Source organism: Nymphaea colorata, chromosome 2 (assembly GCF_008831285.2).
Source record: "Nymphaea colorata isolate Beijing-Zhang1983 chromosome 2, ASM883128v2, whole genome shotgun sequence".
In the NCBI taxonomy this organism is placed as follows: domain Eukaryota; kingdom Viridiplantae; phylum Streptophyta; class Magnoliopsida; order Nymphaeales; family Nymphaeaceae; genus Nymphaea; species Nymphaea colorata.
This window is the reverse complement of record NC_045139.1, coordinates 31,181,332-31,196,303: the sequence shown is the minus strand read 5'-3', so window position 1 is coordinate 31,196,303 and position 14,972 is coordinate 31,181,332. Positions and strand designations below refer to the sequence as shown.

The window sequence follows — 14,972 nt, the reverse complement described above, 5'->3', positions numbered from 1 at the left end:
ATTCAAGGTCGTCAAACGCCCCTCAAAGTGTTCCATTAAAAAAAAAACTTGTACAAGCTAAAAATAGTTCTTCTCTCTCTTAAAACAGAGAAAATAACAGTTCCAACTTCGAAATATCAACATCTACAAACAGTTGAACCTTCTCATCTGCTTCCTAAAACTGGTGAACATCTGTTCACATTTTCCAAAAACCACTCGCACCAACTCAATCTCAAGGACCATGGGAGTGGTCACAAAAGATAGAGAGAGAGAGAAAGAGAGAGAAAACGATGAATATGCCAGCCATCAAATCATCTTATCATTTGATGTCTACCAAAAGTATATTAAACCTTAACAGAGTAATTTAGAGAAGCAGAACAGAAACAAATAATATAAAACAAAATTAAAACTCCCAACATAGACAGCCATGAAATGTCGTCAAAATGCAGAAGTGCATATAGCTAATGCATGTCCAACTGTTTTCTGCCAAACAAATCACTCGCTAAAATATTCACCAAGACGAATTCTCCAAGATCGCCATCAACTAAATCAAAATTTTCTACCAGGTGGAAGTGTTTGACTTTGAGTCTCTTAACTCTTAGCAGCCTGCTTTTCCTTGGCTTTCTGGATCTTCAGGACCTTCTTAACAATTTTCTGCTCTTCAACCAAGAAAGCCCGGATGATCCTGCAAAAGAGAATAGCAAATTAAGACGAAAGGCTTGAAAAAGATGTTGTCCATGACATCATGTACATTACAACTCTAGGAAGAAAGGCATGTACCTCTCTCTAACAGCACCGCCTGACAAAACTCCACCGTAAGCTCTGTTGACAGTCCTCCTGTTCCTTGCTAATCTAGATCTCTTGTACTCAGTAGGCCTCAGGTGAGGAATCTACAAAAATGATCACAGTACTTTGCATAAATTACCACGCAAAAGCTACTAACGTAGGAGAATCCATCCCGACATATGCACTTCGTAGATGCATTTCATAAACTACTAATGTGAGCGTTGTTCGTGATTGTTCATATCAGAGAGAGACGTCTTCTGAACCATGAACAAACAACAGAGATGCTTGTGACTGAAAAGCAAAATAGATCCTGGTATGTGGCCGTTTTCAGATTCATCTTGTCAACTACAGCGGTTTTCAACTTCCCTTCGATTAAACAAGATTGTATTAAGTACTAACAACACAATGGAAAGGGCCACCAAATCAATACACAATTGCAAACCAGTGGTTACAAAAGATAAGAAGCTCCATAGACAACAAACGCTGTTGACAAGATACAACAATAAATACATTTTTAGTCCTGCATGTCACTAACATAAACTCAGATTGTATTAAGTACTAACAACACAATGGAAAGGGCCACCAAATCAATACACAATTGCAAACCAGTGGTTACAACAGATAAAAAGGTCCATAGACAACAAACGCTGTTGACAAGATACAACAATAAATACATTTTTAGTCCTGCATGTCACTAACATAAACTCTCCTTAAATGGTCTCGGTTGCATTGCATAAATAGCAAAAAAGAGGCCATCACCCTTCTCTTGACAAAGAATGGTCATTACAACAATGTTTTCATGCATGGTCCACATAATTAGTTTCTCAATGAGAAAACATAAGCATAAAATCAAACCAGATAAGCTATGGCACAACAAAACTTAATGCATTGGCACAAGCTTGGGTATTCAGAAATCAGAACACTTTGCCCCCAAGAAATTGAGTCATAACCAGAAATTATCACCAAGCACGTAAACGCAAACTTCCAGAAAACACTGAAATCAACCAAACGATAAAAAACTGCTGTCAGAGACAGATTCATACCCCCTGAATCCTCTTCCCCGTCACAGGGCAAATAGGACCCTTGGCTCTCTTCTTTGAGGTTTGATACACTAGCCTACCACCTGAAAGCACAAAGATTAAAAAAAAAAAATCAATAACTACTACAAAGAAGAAAAAGTAAAAGAAAATTAAAAAATGAATAAGAAAATAAGTAGCTACAGCCCATATGCACCGCAACCAAGAAGAATATACTAAGTTATTAGCTGAAACAAAAATGCATAAAAGGTCATCGTAGCAAAAATAATTTCAAAACCCAAATACAACAGCTAAAAGACAATTAGGGTGACCAGAATAATGAGTATAACAAAATGAAAAGGAAAGTTAGGAAAATAAAAAAAGTGCATAAACAATTGATACAATAACAGCAATGTGCCAACAGCATAAAAACAAAAGGAACTGAAGAGATAAGATCGCATGGAAGGGAAGAAACACATTTGTAGAAGCACTATATGACAAAACTCAATTTCAGAAGTAGAATAAGGAATCCAAAAGTGAAACCTTCATAGCACAAAATACGCACTCGCAAGATATAGTATCTAGCTAGCATGGCAACAGAAGGCATTAGGCAGAAGGCATTGAACAAAGAATAAAACAACATTGGATACCAAACTTGAATGCCTTGACAAACTAACAGTATTTAGCAAAAGACCAAGCCAACAAGGTATCAAACATAACTTATTCACAAGATCAAAATGATTTAATTAAAAAAAAATCGGAAAGTTGAGGATTGAAAAGCAAAAGTGAAAGGCCACCAACAAAATCCGCCACTGAACCTGGGAAAGGATCAATTCGCCTTCAAGGACGAAGAAGACAAAGTACCACCAAATCAAGAACCCCAAAACCCACCAACAACAAGAAACTAGAACAAGAGAGGCTTGCAGACCAATGCCACAAGAAGAAACAAATGACACTGGTTCTTAGGATCACAAACATGTTCAGCCCCACACCATCGCACAAGAAAGAAGCCAATCGGACTCATGAGACGAAATGAATTAGAGTTTAGGGTTTAAGAACGTGTTACCAGGCTATCAATCTAATACAACAACAGCCAAAGGAAAAATAGTAAACTTCAGGCGATTACCAGGAGTCTTGACGACCCGCGTCTGGTTGGACTTGGTGGCATAGCTATGCCGTTTCCGATAGGTGAGTCGCTGAACCATGGTGCCGCTACCTTCTCTCTGAAATTCCAAAAGTGAGTGAAGAGAGAAAAAAGGTAACGAGAAGAGAAGGACACAACTCGAAAATTTTCATTTACGACTTGGAGAATGTATACATGCTCAACGGACTATATAATGAAACAGCATCTATGTAAACAGTATTACATTAAAATTATCAGTCCGTATAAATTATAGGCAAATAAAAGCAGTATAATCAACAGACAGAGTTACAGAACTTATAATGGAACATTGTGTTCCATCTGACAAAGAAAAAGGAGATACTCATGTATCCATTTCCAGTTCACATTCCCGAAAGAAAGCAACGCAAAAGCGCAACCAAAAAAATGTCCCACGATAGATCCAATTTTTGAACATGCATATTCGAGCAGACGTTAAAGATTTCACCCCCAAGGTGCAGAGGGAAAAGTAACTCCACAAAGCTAAGTTCAGCAGTTCATCTCCAGAAGTCCCAAACAACCTAAAGCTGGAAACAACAAAACCAGAAGAACAGGCAACCGGAGAAGCATACCACCGATACGCTCGGGTCCGACGGCGACGACCACCCCGAAGACGGTGGGTTGCAGAGGGAGAGTTGAAAAGAGAGAGGTTTCGAACCCTAATTCCTTTAACCAGAGAGGAAAAAGACTGAAATGGCCTTAGAAACATCAAAGAGGGCTGGAGAGCGGGTTGGGTCGAATCAGTTACGGATCCAGGTCAATAAAATTAGGGCGTCAATGTGTCGGGTTCGCGTTCCAATACCACTCTTATAATATCCAACCAACATGATCTTGCTTTGTAGTCGGATCCGAGTTCGGATGTATGCGTAAATCTGGATCCGAATTTTTACATGTAATGGGATTTGAATATGTCCAACGCAATTGGATGTTCATCTAATTATGTGGGGGGGAAAAAAAAAAATCAAATCCGACCAATAGTAGGATCTGGATTTTCTCACAAATACAATTGCTTTGGGTTTAAAGTTGAGCCAAACAGTAAACTGTATCCAAACAATTGACATCCCTACGTAGTCTGATCATGTTCATAACGTAGCATCCAGATTCCAATTTCGGTAGGAGTCAGGTAAGTTATTTTCAACTCCAGCGTCATTAAGATAAGATTTTTATTGGCTCATATGGACCCATATGCATTTTGTCAGCCTCTCCATATGTTGCTAAAATTGCATATGATTTAATCTTAAATCAATTTAATTCTTTTTAAAATAAGAAACACAATCCGATGCACCACTTAACCCAAAAATTTGATCCAGGCCATATGGGTAGAATTTACGGTGTTCAATGATGTAATGATCTGAGAATGTATCAACTTAGTTGCACTACAAGCATCCTTTCCAAGGGAGTGAGGAACATTGCAACCTTACGTGGTCGTCAGTGTACTCACACTCACTACACAGCCCCTTGTTTGAACAAAGAGGCGGCACAACAAGTGGTACAAGGCAAGGGCATCACCATTAGAGATCGGAGGAAGGCTCCTCACAATAACGGAAGCGTGCAAAGACACTACTTCTCCGGTAATTTGTACTGCGATATCATGTCCTCCCGTTCGTCAAAACTGAGAAAACTGGCAAAACAATCGCGAATAATATTGCACGACCGCTACAGGTTTGTGAGCACCAGTTTTAAGTAAGGTATTCCATTTTGCATCATGGTCTAAACAAGCATGTGCTTGCAGTCTTCTATTGCAAAAATGGAAATAGGGATGAACTACATTCTGGTTTTCGCCGTCTTAATGCGGAGAAAAGTTTACCGAAAAATGCACTGCTCAATTCCATCTTGGTCAGTACTCACCTCATCTTGGAGGGTTATATAAATCTTGGGGGTAGACGTCCTTTGGCTAGTATGTTCCAGTCAATCAAGAAAAATTCCCATAAGATTCAGATCATGAGCAGAGGGGCAGTAGATCTTGCCACTAACATTTTCAACCACCTTTGATTTTGGGCTTATTTTTGGTTTCCTTTACTTGATTCCGCATGCGTATTCCTGTGTTATATTTTTTCTTGGCCCCATTTTTTGTATGTAACTGGTTAATTACATTTCGGTGGAAATGGCACCAGAAGGGTTTGTTGGGGAAAAGAACACTTGAACAAGTTAGTAACAGTTCTACTCTTAAAACAGAAAAAAATAACAGTTCAACATCCACATACAGTTGAACCTTCTCATCCAATTCAAAAACCACATCGCACCAACTCAGTCTCAAGGACATGGGAGTGATCACAGAAAAGAGAGATAGATACAGGGAGGGAGAGATGAATATGGCAGCCATTGAATCATCTTATCATTTCATGTCTAAGACAAGTCTCTTAACTCTTAAACCTTAACAGGGTAAATAGGAAGCAGAATCACAGAAACAAAAAATCAAAAACAAAATTAAAACCACAAAGATAGGCAACCATGAAATGTCGTCAAAATGCAAAACTGCATATAGCTAATGCATGTCCAACTGTTTTCTGCCAAACAAATTACTCCATAAAATACTCGCCAACGCCAATTCTCCAAGATGTTCGCCATCAACTAAATCAAAATTTTCTACCAGGTGGAACTGTTGATTTTGCTTCTCTTAACTCTTAGCAGCCTGCTTTTCCTTTGCTTTCTGGATCTTCAGGACCTTCTTAACGATTTTCTGCTCTTCAACAAGGAAAGCCCGGATGATCCTGCAACAGAGAAGAGCAAATTAAGACCAAAGGCACAAAAAAGATGTTGTCCATGATATCATGTATATCCTAGGAAAAAGCATGTACCTCTCTCTAACAGCACCGCCTGACAAAACTCCACCGTAGGCTCTGTTGACAGTCCTCCTGTTCCTTGCTAATCTAGATCTCTTGTACTCAGTAGGTCTCAGATGAGGAATCTACAAAATGATCACAGTACTTTGCATAAATTACCATGCAAAAGCTACTAAGGTTGGAGAATCCTGCCCAACACATGCACTTCGCAATTGCATTTTCAGAAGCTACTAATGTGAACGTTGTTCATGATTGTGCATATGAGAGAGAGAGGATTGTGCATATGAGAGAGAGAAAGGCATCTTCTGAACAACGAACAAACAACAGAGACATTTGTTTGACTGAAAAGCAAAATAGATCCTGGTTTGTGGCCGAATCCAGATTCATCTTGTTAACTAGAGCGGTTTTCAACTTCCCCTTAATGAAACAAGATTATATTAACTACTATTAAAAAAAAAAACACACATACACACAATGGAAAGGGCCACCAAATCAATACCACAATAGCAAACCAGTGGTTACAATAGAGAAGAAGCTTCATACAGACAAACACTGTTGACAAGATACAATCATAAATACAATCTATCAAACAATTTATATCTTGTTTGAACATATTCCATCTTTATAGCCATGAAAAGATACGTTCATGTATATGCATTTTGATCATGACCCATTCTCAGTGTATGATTAACTCAAAACTTTAGAACACCGTTTAACAAGACCTCAATTATTTTTAAAACTAGGAAAGCCATTGTGAAGGACTTTCCGTGGATAAGTACCTTTAGTCCTGTATATCTCTAACAATAAACTCTCATTAAATGCTCTCGGTTTCAGAGGCTATCACCTTTCTCCTGACAAAGAATGGTCATTACAACAATGTCTTCATATTATTATCATGATGCATTGACGCCTGATACAGAAACTAGTCCATGTATCCAATACAAGCTCAGTCTTGGACATGAATGCCAACTTAATGAGAAAATATCTAGAAATTTACAATTTTTATGACCAACATAGAAAGGACACCCATGACATTCTCATGCATGGTCCATGTCATTAGTGCCTCAATGAGAAAATGTAGGCAGCATATCAAAACAGATAAGCTACAGTACAACAAAACTTAATGATTGCCACAAGGTGGGATATCCAAAACATTTTGCTTCCAAGAAATTGAATCATAATCAGAGACAGATTCTTACCCCCTGAATTCTCTTCCCCGTCACAGGGCAAATAGGGCCCTTGGCTCTCTTCTTTGAGGTTTGATACACTAGCCTCCCACCTGAAAGCACAAAAACAAAAAAAATATATATTCAAACAGAACTGCTACAAAGAAAAAAAAAAACTAAAAGAAAACTTAAAAATGAATAAGAAAATAAGTAGGTAGAGTCACTATGCAGCCGCAACCAAGCAGAATTTACTAAGTTATTAGCAGAAACAAAAATGCATAAAAGGTCGTCATAGCAAAAATAATTTCCAAAAACCCAAATACAACAGCTAAAAGATAATTAGGGTGACCAAATTGATCAGTGTAACAAAACGAGAAGGAAGGCCAGAAAAATTAAAAAAAAAAAAAACAGTGCATTACCAAATGATAGAATAACAGCAATGTATCAACAGAATAAAAAGAAAAGAAACTGAAGAGATAAAATCACGTTATGACAAAACTCAGTTTCAGAAGTAGAAAAAGGAAACCAAAAGTGAAACCTATACGCACTCAAAAGACACAGTATTTAGCTACAAAGCATGGCAACGGAAGGCATTAGACCAAAAGGCCTTGAACAAATAATAAAGGAAAATCGCGTACCAAACTGGAATGCCTTGACAAACTAACGGTATTTAGGCGCGAGAGCACGCCAACAAGGTATCCAACAAAACAATGTATCAAACAAAACTTACTCACTAGACCAAAATGATTTAAATAAAAAAAAAATAGGAAAGTAGACGATTGAAAAGCAAAAGTGAGTCAAACAACAAAATCCGCCATTGAACCCGGGAAAGTATCAATTAGTCTTCAAAGATGAAGAAGACAAAGTACCACCAAATCAAGAACCGCAAAACCCATCAACAGGAATAAACTAGAACCAGAGACGCTTGGAGACCAATGCCACAAGAAGAACCAAATGACACAGGTTCTCAGGTTTAAACATGTTGAGCCCCAAACCTCACACATAAAAGAAGCCAATCGGACTAACGAAACGAAATGAATTAGGGTTTAGGGTTTAAGAACGCGTTACCAGGCGATCAATCCACATACAACAAACGCCAAAGGAAAAAAGTTAAACTTCGGGTAATTACCAGGAGTCTTGACGACCCTCGTCTGGTTAGACTTGGTGGCATAGCTGTGCCGTTTCCGGTAGGTGAGTCGCTGAACCATGGCTCCGCTACCTTCTCTCTGAAATTCCACATGTGAGTGAAAACAGAAAAAGAAAACGAGAAGAGAAGCAGACAACTCGACAATTACTATTTACAACTTGGAGAATATATACATGTTCAACAGGTAGCGATAGAGATGAACATTACAACAGCTTGCATAATTACTTTACTCCTTTTCTAAGATTGACCACCAGCTCACCGGGTCCATGTTGCCTACCGCATACACAACATTGGACGATAAATGCAACAAAGGTAACGGCAAACGGAAACAGAACCATTAGGTAGCGTTTGATGACCTCGGAAACAGCTCAACCTCAAATCATCGCAATAAAAAGAAATGCAGTAACCCAAATGAATGAAGTCTCCCAAGCATAAACACTCAACTTCGAAGAGAACGAGAACCAAGTAAAACATGGTCACTCGGTCAGATCAAGGTACCAACCCAGCATAAAACCTAATTTCCACGGAACAAGCATTTCCAGTTCACATTCCCGACAGAAAGAAACGCAAAAACGCAACCAAACAATCTAAAACTCGAAGCGACAGAATCAGCAGAACAGCCAACAGGAGAAGCATACCACCGATCCACCGACACGCTTGCGACGACGACGACGACGGCGGCGGGGTTGCAGAGGGAGAATGAAAGGAGGGCGAGATTTTGAACCCTAACTCCCTTCCCCAGAGAGGAAAAGACTGAAATGGCCTTTAAAAAACTCAGAGATGGGTGGTTCGAATCAGGTACGAATCCCGGTCAAACCACTAGGATGTCGACGTGTGGCTTCGGGTCCCATTAAAAATATCCAAATCTGGCTTGTCAAACTAAGAGTCGGATCGGAGTCGGATGCATATACGTAAATCTGGATCTGAATGTTTACATGTAATGGAATTCGAATGTCCAACGCAATTGGATATTCACTAATTTCGTGGGAAAAAAAACATATCTTGGCATCAAACCAGACCACTTGTAGGATCTGGATTTTCTCACGAATCCAATTGCTTTATATTCAAGGTTGAACCAAACGATAAACTATATCCAAATCATTGACATCCCTACATAATCTGATCATGTTCATAATGTAGCGTAAAGACTCCAATTTGGTTAGGAGTCAGATAAGTTATTTCCGACACCAGCGTCATTACGATAAGATTGGACTGATGCATTTTATCAGCCTCTCCATATGTTGCTAAGCTTACATATGTTTTGATCTTAAATCAATTTAAATTTCTATGTAAACTTATTTTTTTAAATGAGAATCAAAATCAGATACGCCATATCGGTGAATAAATGAACATGGAAAGGTACCAACATTGACAACACCACTTATCCCAAACCTTTCTCCGGGACATGTGTGCGGAGTTTATGGAGTTTGGTCTTATGATTTTAGTAGCTCTGCTGTATCGAACACCTAGACTTCCTTCAACCCATACACTTTTTTTGTAAACAGTCAACTTTGCACTGATGTCTTAGGAACTCTCTCTCTCTCTCTCTATCTATCTATCTATCTATATATATAGAGAGAGAGAGCTATCAGAACTGATGAGAAACACCATTAAGTTTAAAGAGATTAGACGGGAAAAATTAAGTTCAAAAAAACACCAATCATATTTTAAAAAGACCGAAACACCCTTTAAAAGAAGAAGGCCTCTCGATGAAGAAAGCTTTTTTTATTTTATTGTTTGAAAGGTATTTTGGTCCTTTAAAAATATAACTGAATTTTCCCTTTTTTCAACTCAATCTCCAAGGAATCACTGGAAACAATTTCCATCAAGTTTGGCATGAAAGGATCGGGTAGCTATCAGTTTTCCAACATATACACAACAAAGAGGACCAAATGAAAGAAATTCAAGCTTAAATGTTTCTATTGTATTACCAAAACTTCCAGACCTTCTTTGTAGCAATGTCAAAGTTCCTTCTTTTCCTTATATATACGGCAATTGGCTATGAACCGCTTGGTAAGAGAGCAAAAATTTTCATGGAAATCAAAAGATTCTTTGGTAGGGCACTTATGCCTGATTATATCTTTGTTGGCAACACTATTGATGCACACGATGGTCACAATTAGAATAGAGAGCTAGTTTCTCTACCTTGACAAAGCCAACTATTTGCCAGGACGACATAAAAGCTCCACAGGTCATTTTTTACTTCCATATTCAAGCTGCCCTAGCATGCTAACACAAAATTTCCCGTGGATGCAAATCCAGAACAACCATCATTGATGGATAGACTCTAACAAAATTCAAAATCTTGAACATCGATCGGAAAAAGAGGAGCCATATTTTATAGCAAAGTTTTCAGATATCACTTTCATCCAAGCAATGCACCCAAGTAGCCACCCGATACCTTTACCCAAAGCTCTGTCAAGTAAGAACACTTGAAGTAACATTTCTCAATTCATCTTCTGAATAAGATCATTGATTAGATCTTCTCTGTTTCCAGCATCACCACCATCCTTGAAATGTTTTTTCATCCTCTGCAGGCCACCATCAGGTGCACGCAGCTTGAATGGCTGAAGGAAGCTGCTGGCTTCCATGAAATGAGATCCCACTGAAGCAATCTCATGAACGAGATCTTCGATGCAAATGATGCCATGTTTTCCCAATGCCTAGGAGTGAAAACAAAATGTGATCTTAGTAGAGAGACAAGGTTACTACACCAAAACCTAACGGAGAAATTACTAGCTAGGCAACTGAGGCAACAAAACCTAATTCACGTCAAACACAAAACTTGGAACTACTTGTCTAGACAATTTTAGGGCACCTAAAGAAGAAACACACACACAAAACCTTGCTTAAACTCCAAACTCTAGCTTAGCTTCAAGTTAGTGACAAAACCATGAAGGGATTCTTGTTTCTCCCTCGGCTATGTTAGCATCTACATGTCATGTCCTACCTAATTAAGAGCAGGGCACTTGATGTTCTACACACCTTGCCATAGCGACTATCCCCAATGATTCTAGCAAACATATCAGTGTACAGACTACGCTAAACTGATACCAAAATGAACAGTGACATGGAATCTTTCATTGCTAAGTAAAAGCACCTGCTGACCTAAACTGAAACTATAAAACCATGTTGAGATGCAAATGGCATCTTCATTTACAGCTACATCGGTCACCAGGAGACCTTTTTAAAATTGTGTACTAAAATTGCACAAACATGGTAGCCCAATTTTCTTGGTTATTCTTTTTACCAGCAGCAGCTCAAGCCAATTATTTCAGTGCTGAATAATAACAGAACCAATACCTTCTCAATGATGGAGTTATCTGTGAGTGGGATTCTCTCCTTGTTTATCCTGCCAACTCCCTTTTTCAAGATCAGCTCCTTTATGCTCCTTAAGTTAGGATATCTGAGCAGCAATAGGACATGAGAGTCCAAAACATGACTATGACTGATAAAGTTACACAACAAGAGGACTACACTATCTTCTTACCCATACGTAACATAAGGTTCCACCACTTTCAATAGTTTTGCCGTCTTGTTGTTCAAAATGATAAAGACACCATAGAATAACTTCCTTAGGCGCAATAGATAAAGGATTTTCTTTGTTTTTGGATGCATATCATTTGTCCTGAACAAAAAAAAAAGATAAAAAACAATGAAGAAACGATATTGGAAACCAGTTGGAAAAGCATCATAAAAAACGTACAACATATTACCCGCCAATACGTGTTACAAACAACAATCTGGATTCAGGTGTCTCGTGGGATGATTTTTGCCTTTTCTTGTTTCGCTTCAATCTGAAGCTATCCAGCTCCTGGAAAAAGTTTAAACAAGAAACAAACTATAGAACTGCACAGAAGAATATATGAATCGTCATTTCCTTGGCAATATATTAGTTTATTAGTTCCTGAAAGGTTGAAATTTCATGGATTAATGATTACTCCCTCCTCTTCCTAAACCCTCTTTTTTTCTCAGCCTGTGGCAAAAGTTAATTATTACTATACGTGACAAATCACAAGATTTTCCAGTCTGCAGTTACCGAAAAGTTCAGTTTTCACATCTAAGAATGGAAGGGTTCAAAACAGAGAGTATCACGTTAAAAATTTTATGGACGATGTTACATAATTAGGTTAAAACTAATTTACACATTTGATTTGAAGTCGACATTATAATGATGTCCATCTTCACTGAACTAGTTAACAGCAAAGTCAAACGACACTGCTCATTTCAGTTCCCAAGTAAATGTGCAATTCAGCAATATATTCCATTTGCTCAATGCGACACCAAATCACATACAAGTGTAAAAATTGTTTCTTCTGAAACAGACAACAACAACAATTACCTGCAGTCTGTACTCCTTAATGAACTGTTCAGCCCGCTTAAATTGTAATTTACGGTTCTCTTTGCTCCTTAGTTTCCGAGCTTCAGCTTGCTCTTTCCTTCTAATTACTGCCTGCTCATTATCCTTCCTCTTCTTTAATACAGTTTCAGGAACATAAGTTAAGGGTGATGGTTCTTGTTCAGCCATGACCTAAAGATTTATCCACCAACGTTAGCAATGAAACTATGATCATCCTTGCCCACCCCAAAAAAGCAGACCCACTAATGGCCATTGAGAAAGAAAACCAAACAACGAACATGTGTACATGTCAGAAGACTCAGAATCAATCAAAGAAGATACCAATTATATCTTTCACAAATTCAAAAAATTGTTTCAGTGTCATTAAAAAGAAATATACACATCTTATTCAGTCTCAAATTATGATACAACTAAATTCAGGTCAGAAGTGGAAAAACATACAAGGAAAAAATCCTGTGAGTCTGTGACAAAGATGGAAAGCACAGAACCGTTACATGATTCCTAATTCAAAAGCCCCATTACCATTGCATTGAAGCAAACTAGCAACATATGGATGCAGGGTGCAGACGCGGGTGCCGGTGCCGGTCCCGGTGCAGCGAATCTCAAAAAATTTAGGTGCGGCGGTGCGGAGAGGGTATTTATTATTATTAGTAGTAACTTATTATTAATATCTGGTACCTGTTTCATATCCCTTAAAAATGGTTATATCATTATCCCTATGCTTTCAGCCACATCCCTACAAGATAGTTCTGAAGCATTTGCAGGCTTTAAAACAGCACATGGGCGCACGGACAAATAGCTAATAACTTTAATATTTGTCTTATTAAATTTGACTAGAACAAGCTTCCATGCCTCTGAAATTTGCAAGCCGGGACGTGCTCGAGATGTCATCACCAATAATTCTTTCAGAAAACACGATAGCTGCAGGCCAGCTAGTTTTTTATACTGAAAACCAGGTCAAATAACTGAGGGAAAACAGGGTATATTATCCATTGAGGACAGTTAACTCCATTCATTCCAATCCGAGAACTCTACAAGTTATAAGAACAATTCATGCTGTGTACTTTACATGTTATAACTTATAAATTTATAATTTACCATTGGCTTTGCTGTCGAGGACTCGAGAGAAAGAGAGAGCTAACAGGAAACACAGGAAACACAAAAAGCAATCTACGCAGGAAACACAGGAAACAATCACCGACCCTATCTCTCTCTCAAAAGCCATCTACGCACACAGGAAACACAAAAACAGAGCGTCACTCTAGCTACCTTCCTTCCTTAAAGCTAAGTGAAAAATAAAAGGCTAATCGTCTGTAGATTGTCACCTGATTTTAGAGAGAGAACAGCGGACGAGGAGAGAATGCCACCGGTTAAGGAGAGAAAGCAGCGGTCGCCGGACGGAGAGGATGCTGCCGGTGGAAGACACGATCGCAACGGATGGAGAGAGAGAGAACAGCGGGAAGGGGCGAGTCGTGCCCTAAATCGATAAAATTTAAAAAAAAAAAACCCTTAAAAAAAATGGACCGAAATATCCTGGTTCAGTTTGACCTGACCCGACTCGTGTTAGACACGAGTCGGGTGCGTGTCCAAAAATGCGATTTTAGTCAGGTGCATTCAGCTGCACCCGACTCACTTTAAACTTGACTGGGAGTGAACCTTCGCTTCAAAAAATGGACCAAAATATCGGTTTGACTACACCCGACTCGCGTCAAATGACGATTTTAATCGCATGCGGTCAGCCACACTCGACTCACTTTTTGGATGATTTTAATCGCATGTGTTCAGCCGCACTCGACTCACTTTAAATTTGGCTGGATGCGAATCTGGGTCACACCTACACCCGCGTCGATGCATGCACCTTCATGATAGGCAGTGATTTACAACTAAACACAGAAGATTCAGGTTCAAATGTATGCCTAAGGTAATATTTTGGATGAAGATAAGTTGCATAAGTGCAAATAGTTTGAGTTAATTAAGATTAACGATGGAAATTTCACAATAAAAAATATTTCATTTTACCATACATAAAGTAAACCAAGGAAAATTTCTTTCACTGATTATTTACACCTTAAACAGGATTAATTCATGGTACCCTAGAATTATTCAAACAAGGTACAAATTAACAGAGAACCAATAATTCTCCTACCAATGATATTTCAGTCATATAAGCCTGCTTTAGAAAGCCAGACTATGAAATGAAAGGACATACATTTCAATGAAAGGAGGAAGAGTTAATTACTAACTCCGATTAATCACCTGATCCCCTTTACTAACTACGCCATGCAATTGATATTTAACAGCGAGATGTGTGTGTGTATATATATATATATGAACCACTTCCAATTTATATTCGAGGAATATATATAATTAATGAGTACTATTCTGCTATTGAATGTTAATTCAATTATAAATATTTTCACCTAGAAAAATATGCCAACTACAAGAGAATTTTGGGTGTCATACCTAGAGGTGGCCCCTAGCAGTGATGAATAAATCACAAACACAAATGACAAATACTGATATCATCACTAATCATCATAGTTCTTGTTAGCAGTTGATATGTTATAAAAACATTA

General features: G+C 38.4%; 3 protein-coding genes across 3 annotated transcripts; all 3 read right to left on the bottom strand.

The window, feature by feature from the left end:
• Window positions 1-276: 276 nt before the first annotated feature.
• Window positions 277-3,664, bottom strand: LOC116247951 (60S ribosomal protein L34). The gene is made up of 5 exons (XM_031620436.1): window positions 3,513-3,664; window positions 2,908-3,004; window positions 1,809-1,888; window positions 760-869; window positions 277-664 (listed from the first exon to the last, which is right to left on the bottom strand). Exons 2-5 carry the CDS (start codon window positions 2,984-2,986, stop codon window positions 571-573), a joined length of 363 nt encoding a protein of 120 aa, XP_031476296.1. The 5' UTR covers window positions 2,987-3,004; window positions 3,513-3,664; the 3' UTR covers window positions 277-570.
• Window positions 3,665-5,253: 1,589 nt separating this feature from the next.
• Window positions 5,254-8,790, bottom strand: LOC116247952 (60S ribosomal protein L34). Its single transcript, XM_031620437.2, has 5 exons — window positions 8,675-8,790; window positions 8,019-8,115; window positions 6,923-7,002; window positions 5,739-5,848; window positions 5,254-5,651 (listed from the first exon to the last, which is right to left on the bottom strand). Exons 2-5 carry the CDS (start codon window positions 8,095-8,097, stop codon window positions 5,558-5,560), a joined length of 363 nt encoding a protein of 120 aa, XP_031476297.1. The 5' UTR covers window positions 8,098-8,115; window positions 8,675-8,790; the 3' UTR covers window positions 5,254-5,557.
• A 1,497-nt stretch (window positions 8,791-10,287) lies between these two features.
• LOC116246881 (60S ribosomal protein L7-2-like) lies at window positions 10,288-13,866 on the bottom strand. Its single transcript, XM_031618787.2, has 6 exons — window positions 13,722-13,866; window positions 12,379-12,567; window positions 11,753-11,850; window positions 11,527-11,664; window positions 11,340-11,442; window positions 10,288-10,699 (listed from the first exon to the last, which is right to left on the bottom strand). The coding sequence occupies exons 2-6, from the start codon at window positions 12,562-12,564 to the stop codon at window positions 10,484-10,486; spliced, it is 741 nt and encodes a 246-aa protein (XP_031474647.1). The 5' UTR covers window positions 12,565-12,567; window positions 13,722-13,866; the 3' UTR covers window positions 10,288-10,483.
• Between the last annotated feature and the right edge of the window lie 1,106 nt (window positions 13,867-14,972).

Coding starts and splice junctions, on each gene's coding strand:
- LOC116247951 (XM_031620436.1), bottom strand. CDS start 2,986: ATGGTTCAGCGACTCACCTATCGGAAACGGCATAGCTATGCCACCAAG. Junction 1,889..2,907: donor GCGGGTCGTCAAGACTCCTG/GTAATCGCCTGA, acceptor TTGTGCTTTCAG/GTGGTAGGCTAGTGTATCAA. Junction 665..759: donor GGCGGTGCTGTTAGAGAGAG/GTACATGCCTTT, acceptor TCTCTTTTGCAG/GATCATCCGGGCTTTCTTGG.
- LOC116247952 (XM_031620437.2), bottom strand. CDS start 8,097: ATGGTTCAGCGACTCACCTACCGGAAACGGCACAGCTATGCCACCAAG. Junction 5,849..6,922: donor CGGGGAAGAGAATTCAGGGG/GTAAGAATCTGT, acceptor ATCATTTTGTAG/ATTCCTCATCTGAGACCTAC. Junction 5,652..5,738: donor GGCGGTGCTGTTAGAGAGAG/GTACATGCTTTT, acceptor TCTCTGTTGCAG/GATCATCCGGGCTTTCCTTG.
- LOC116246881 (XM_031618787.2), bottom strand. CDS start 12,564: ATGGCTGAACAAGAACCATCACCCTTAACTTATGTTCCTGAAACTGTA. Junction 11,443..11,526: donor GAACCTTATGTTACGTATGG/GTAAGAAGATAG, acceptor ATTGCTGCTCAG/ATATCCTAACTTAAGGAGCA. Junction 10,700..11,339: donor ATAACTCCATCATTGAGAAG/GTATTGGTTCTG, acceptor TTTCACTCCTAG/GCATTGGGAAAACATGGCAT.